The sequence below is a fragment of the Propithecus coquereli genome, unplaced genomic scaffold (assembly GCF_000956105.1).
Source record: "Propithecus coquereli isolate 6110/MARCELLA unplaced genomic scaffold, Pcoq_1.0 Scaffold235, whole genome shotgun sequence".
Lineage (NCBI taxonomy): Eukaryota > Metazoa > Chordata > Mammalia > Primates > Indriidae > Propithecus > Propithecus coquereli.
This window is the reverse complement of record NW_012147897.1, coordinates 1,403,158-1,409,596: the sequence shown is the minus strand read 5'-3', so window position 1 is coordinate 1,409,596 and position 6,439 is coordinate 1,403,158. Positions and strand designations below refer to the sequence as shown.

The window sequence follows — 6,439 nt, the reverse complement described above, 5'->3', positions numbered from 1 at the left end:
GTTTGCAGGGTGAGGGCACACTGGACTTGCATGCAAGGCCAAGGCATGTTCTTGAGAAGAACAACAAGGAATCGTTCCCAGACACAGGTGTCCCCTACAATTCAATAAGCAATAATTGACCAACAATGGGCCTGCTGTTGAGCCTAGTCTGCTCAGGAAATTCTGGCCTGTCCCTGAGTACTGCCTGCTTATCTCTTATTCGCAGAAAGTCACATCCCCAATTTCCCATGTTGATAAAGTTCTCTTACCCTGGCAATTTCCTTTCCACTCTCATGTTCTGCATCCTCTTTGGTTTCTCCCTAACATTCTGGACTGATTCTTTTCCACAGAGCATCTTTTCTACATGTTGCCGGATCTCCTTAGTCCTCACCCCATAAATGACAGGATTCAAGGCTCCTGGGAGCAGCAAGTATATGGCACTGAGAAGATTCTGGACATCCTGAGACACAGTCCTGGCTACTCGGAATACAATAGAAGTGGAAAGACCAGAGAGATAGATGGTGAGGATGACCAGCAAGTGGGAGCCGCATGTATGCAAGGCCTTGGCTCTCGCTCCCCCAGAAGAGATCTGAAAGGCAGCATAAATGATGCGAGTGTAGGAGGTCCCCAGCAGGGTTAGATCAAAGGTCACAGTGACCAATCGCATAACCAGCCCCAACTGGCTGTTGAAAGTCAGGTCTCCACAAGCTATGCTCAGTAGTGCAATGTACTCACAGGTGAAGTGTTGAATCACTCCTGTCCGGCAGAATTGAGCTTGTGCGGTTAGCACCACCAAGGGCACTGCCACTCCCAGGCTCCGTGTCAGGGCAAGAATGGCCAGCAGGCCCAGCAGGCGGGAGGTCATCAGGTCAGTATAGCGGAGTGGGTGGCAGATGGCCACATAACGGTCCAGGGCCATGGCCAGAAGGAGGTTGTAGTCCAGAAGAAGGGTGAAGTAGATAAAGAACATCTGGGCCAGGCAGCCGTGCAGTGATATGGGGTTAGCATAATGTACAAAGCCCTCCAGCATTTTAGGTATCACAGCTGTGGCAGCACAAATGTTGACAGCCAGGAGCAGAGCAATGAGCACATACATGGGCTGATGCAGGTTTCGCTGGGCAACTACTGTGTGGATGACCAGGGCATTGGCAGAGATGATGGTCACATAGAGGAAGGTAAGAGGCAGGACCAGGAGGGGCCTCCACTCTTGCAATCCAGGGAAACCCACCAGGAAGAAGTTGGTGTAGGAGATGTTGAAGGTGCTGGTATTTCCATCCTCACCCATTAGCTTTGGACCTGAGCTGGCACCAGGAGTGGAGATTAGAGGCTGTTAGAACAAAATGGGAAAAAAAGCCCATTTCTATTTTAGGGTCTGAGGAGTTTGTGATGAAAATTCACCTCTTCATGTATGTATTCCTTTGGGGCACAGACAGGTACTATGCCAGATGTGGGAGCAACAAAGATGAACAAGACATTCCTTGTCCTCAAGAAGCTCTTGGCTCTATGTGTGTGAAATGTAAACTTATAAGATACTTGTTATTCCAGATATTTGATTGCTCAGTAAAATATTATGAGGATAAGTAGGTGTGGTATATTAAGGGGAAAAATGAGCAGTGGCCAGAGGTGAAATAAGAAAGATGAAAGAGGGAAGAGGTCAGAGGAGGTGGAGCAAGATAGCCTATTAGAACCCTCCAGCAATCATCCATCTGCAGGAACACCAAATTGAACAACTATCCATGTAAGAAAGCACCTTCATAAGAACCAAAAAATCAGGCGAGCAATCACAGTACCTGGTTTGAACATAACATCAAGGAAAGAGGTGTTGCAGATACCAACCCTAGGCAGTGGAACATGGAGAGAGAATCTGTGCTTGGGGAAGGGAGAGAAAAGTGAGCGTGGAACTTCGCATTAGAACTCAGTGCTGCTCTGTCACAGAGGAAGACACCCAGGGCAGAATTCTGCCAGTGCCACAGAGGGAGCATTTAGACCAGCCCTGGGCCAGAGGAGAATTCCCACCACAGCTGGAGGAATCCAAGTCACAACCCGCTTCACCATCAGCTGACTAAAGTGGCTGAGACCCGGAATAAATTTGAGTAGCAGTCAGCCCACAATGATTGCAGTCCTAGTGCAAGCCCTGGTGCTGCACTGGTCTTGGAGGTAGTGGACTTGGGGTGTGTCACAGTGAAACACCAGCTGTGGTGGCTGAGGGAATGCCTGTGTCAACTCTGCAAAGCAGATCCAGGGACGATTTCTTCTTTTTGGGGGAAGGAAAGGGAGAGTTCAGAGAACTGTGTCTTGCAATTTGGGTACTACATCCACAGTAAATAATAAGCACCAGCAGATTCCTAAAGCTCCTCATTCCAGGTCTTTGCTACTGAATGGCATTTCTAGACCCACCCTGGTCCAAAAGGGAATCTGTTGTCCTGATGGGATGGACCCAGTCCCAGCAGGATTCACCACCTGCTGACTACAGTGATCTTGGGCCTTGAATAAACATCAGTGGCAGTCAGGAAGTAGTGGCCATGGACCTTGGGCAAGCCCCCGTGCTGTGCTGATTTGCATGGCTTCAGGTGCAACCCTCTGCAGTGCCAGCTGTGGTGACCATGGGAGTGTCCATATCACCCCTCCCCCAACTCCAGGCAGCCCAGCATGGATAGTGACTCCTGATTGGGGGAAGAGCGGGAAGATAGTGGGAGACTTTACCTGGTAACCTAGGGAATTCTCCCTTAACTTACCCAAGTCCACCAAGTCTGTGTATCTAAGAGTCTGCAAGAGTCACAGAGTTCCTGGGCTTACGGCATCCCCTAGTACTGAAATAGCTGCAGACTTAGGTCACAACACTCAATCCCCCTTGAATTCATGGAAAGCCCTCTCAAGAAGAATGGGTGCAAACAAGCCCAGACTGTGAAGATTGGAATAAATACCTAACTCTTCAATGTGCAGACATCGATGAATGTCCACAAACACCAAGAACATCCAGGGAAACATGACCTCACCAAACAGACTACTTAAGGCACCAGTGACCAATCCTGAAGTGATAGAGATATGTAACCTTTCAGACAAGGGAATTTAAAATAATCTGTCTTGAGGATGCTTAATGAATTTCATTATAATACTGAAGGATCAGAATCCTATCAGAGAAATTTAATAAAGAGATTGAATAATAAAAAAAATCAAGCAGAAATTCTGGGACTGAAAAAATCAATTGACAGGCTGAAAATGCATTAGAGTCTCTTAACAGCAAAATTGATCAAGAAGAAGAAGGAATTAGTGAGCTTGAAGATAGGCTATATGAAAATACACAATCAGATAAGCAAAAGGAATAAAGAATTAAAAAGAATGAAGCATACCTACCAGATCTAGAAAATAGATCAAAAGGGCAAATCTAAGAGTTATTGGCCTTAAAGACAATACATATAGAGAGATTGGGGAATACAAAGGATAAGTATAAAACTCACTGGTAATAGTAAATACACAGACAAATACAGAATACTTGAACACTGTAATTGCAGTATGTAAGCCACTCATATCTCTAGCAGGAAGACTAAAAGACATCTATCAAAAATAATAACTACAACTTTTTAAGAGACAGACAAATATAAAAATATATAAATACAGAACAAAAAGTCAAAAATCATGGGGGTTGCAGTTAGAGTATAGAGTTTTTTAGTTTTCTCTTTGCTCGTTTGTGTGTTTTTTTCCTTTTCTTTGTAGTCAAAGTCAAGTTGTCATCACTTTAAAATAATTGGTTATAAGATCTTATTTGCAAACAAAAACCTATAATAAATATACAAAAAATAAAAAGCAAGAAATCAAAACATACTACCAGAGAAAGTCACTTTTATACAAAGTAAGACAGGAAGGAAGTAAGAAAGGATAAGAGGACCAACAAGACAGCCATGAAACAAATAGCAAAATGGCAGTAGTAAAGTTCTTACCTATCGATAATAACATTGAATATAAATGGACTAAATTCTATAATCAAAAGATATAGAGTGGTTGAATGGACAAAGAAATAAGACCTAACCATATGCTGCCTACAAGAAACTCACTTCACCTATAAAGACTCACATAGACTGAAAATAAAGGGATGGAAAAAGATATTTCATGCAAATGGAAACCAAAAAAGAGCAGAAGTAGCTATACTTATATCAGATAAAATAGATTTTAAGACAGAACTCTAAAAAGAGACAAAAAGGTCATTATACACTGATAAAGGTATCAATTAAGCAAGAAGATATAAAAATTGTAATTATATATGCACTCAACACTGGAGCATCCAGATATATAAAGCAAATATTATTAGAGATAAAGAGAGAGATAGCCCCCAATACAATAACAGTTGGGGACTTCAACATGCCACTTTCAGCATTGGGCAAATCATTCTGGACAGAAAATCAACAAAGAAACATTGGACTTAATCTGCACTATAGACCAAATGGACCTCATAGACATTTACAGAACATTTTATCCAACAGCTATAGAATACACATTCTTCTCCTAAGCACATGGAGCATTCTGTAGGATAAACCATATGTTAGGCCACAAAAAAGTCTCAAAAATTTTAAAAAATTGAAATCGTATCTAGTATCTTTTCTGACCACAATGGAATAAAACTAGAAATGAATAACAAGAGGAACTTTGGAAACTATTCAAACACATGCAAATTAAACAATATGCTTCTGAATAATTACTGGGTCAATGAAGAAATTAAAAAGAGAATTAAATTTCTTGAAACAAATGAAAATGGAAACACAGCTTACTAAAACCTAAGTAAAAGCAGTACTAAGAGGGATGTTTATAGCAATGAATGCTTACTTCAAAAAAGTAGAAAATTTTCAAATAAACATCTTAATGATGCATTTTAAAGAACTAAAAAAGCAAGAGCAAACCAAATTAAAAATTAGTAGAAGAAGAGAAATAACAAAGATAAGCAATAAGTGAAATTGAGACTAAAAAAATAAAAAATAAAAATGAAAGGAAAGTTGGTTTTTTGGAAGGATAAATAAAATCCAACAAAACCTTTAGCCAGACTAAGACAACAAGAGAGAAGACCCAAATAAAATCAGAGATGAAAAAGGAGACATTATAACTGATACTATGGAAATTCAAAGGATTATTAGAAACTGTTATAAGCAAATATATATCAATAAATTTGGAAACCTAGAATAAATAGATAAATTCCTGGACATGTACAACCTACCAAGACTGAATGATGAATAAATCCAAAACCTGAATAACAAGTAACCAGATAGAAGCAGTAATAAAAAGTCTCCCATCAAAGAAAAGCCCAGGACTTGATGGCTTCACTGCTGAATTCTACCAAGCATTTAAAGAAGAACTAATATCAATCCTACTCAAACTATTTCAATAAATTAAGAAGGAAGGAATACTTCCAAACTCATTCTACAAGGCTAGTATTGCCCTGATACCAAAACCAGACAAAGATACAACAACAAAAAATTACAGGCCATTATCTCTGATGATCATAGATACAAAAATCCTCAACAAAATACTAGCAATCCAAATATAACAACACATTAAAAAGATCGTTTATCATGACCAAGTGAGATTCATCCCAGGGATGCACAGATGGTTTGACATACACAAATGAACAAACGCAATACATCATATCAACAGAATGAAAGACAGAAACCATATGATCATTTCAATAGATGCTGAAAAAACATTGAATAAAATTCAACATCTTTTCATGGTAAAAACTTACAAAAAACTGGGTATAGAAGGAACTCACCTCAACACAATAAAAGCCATATGTGACAGACCATGGGTAGTATCATATTGAATGGGGAAACACTGAAAGCCTTTCCTCTAAAATCTGGAACAACACTAGGATGCCTACTTTCATCACTTTTATTCAGTATAGTACTAGAAGTTCTAGCCAGAGCAGTTAGACAAGAGAAAGAAATAAAGGGCATCCAAATTGGAAAGGAAGATGTCAAATTATCCTTGTTTGCAGACCATATGATCTTATATTTATAGAAAGCTAAAGACTCTACTAAAAAACTGTTGGAACTGATAAACAAATTCACTAAAATTGCAGGATACAAACAATACAAAATTCAGTAGCATTTCTACATGCCAACAGTGAACACTTAAAAAGAAACTGAGAAATTTATCCCATTTACAGTAGCTATAAACAAAAGAAAATACCTAGTAATAAACCAAAGAAATTAAAAATCTCTACAATTAAAACTATAAAACATTGATGAAAGAAATTGAAGAGGACACAAAAAAAATGGAAAGGTATTCTATATTTATGGATTAGAAGAATCAATATTATTGAAATGTCTATATCGTCCAAAGAATCCACAGATTTAATACAGTCCCTATCAAAGCACCAATAACATTCTTCACAGAAAGAGAAAAAAATAATTCTAAATTTTATATGGAACCACAAAAGACCCTGAATAGCCAAAGGCATCCTGAGCAAAAAGAA

At 39.3% G+C, this 6,439-nt stretch overlaps 1 protein-coding gene across 1 annotated transcript; it reads right to left on the bottom strand.

The window, feature by feature from the left end:
* Window positions 1-244: 244 nt before the first annotated feature.
* On the bottom strand, window positions 245-1,264 carry LOC105811478 (olfactory receptor 52Z1-like). The gene has a single exon (XM_012645673.1). It carries the CDS (start codon window positions 1,262-1,264, stop codon window positions 245-247), a length of 1,020 nt encoding a protein of 339 aa, XP_012501127.1.
* Between the last annotated feature and the right edge of the window lie 5,175 nt (window positions 1,265-6,439).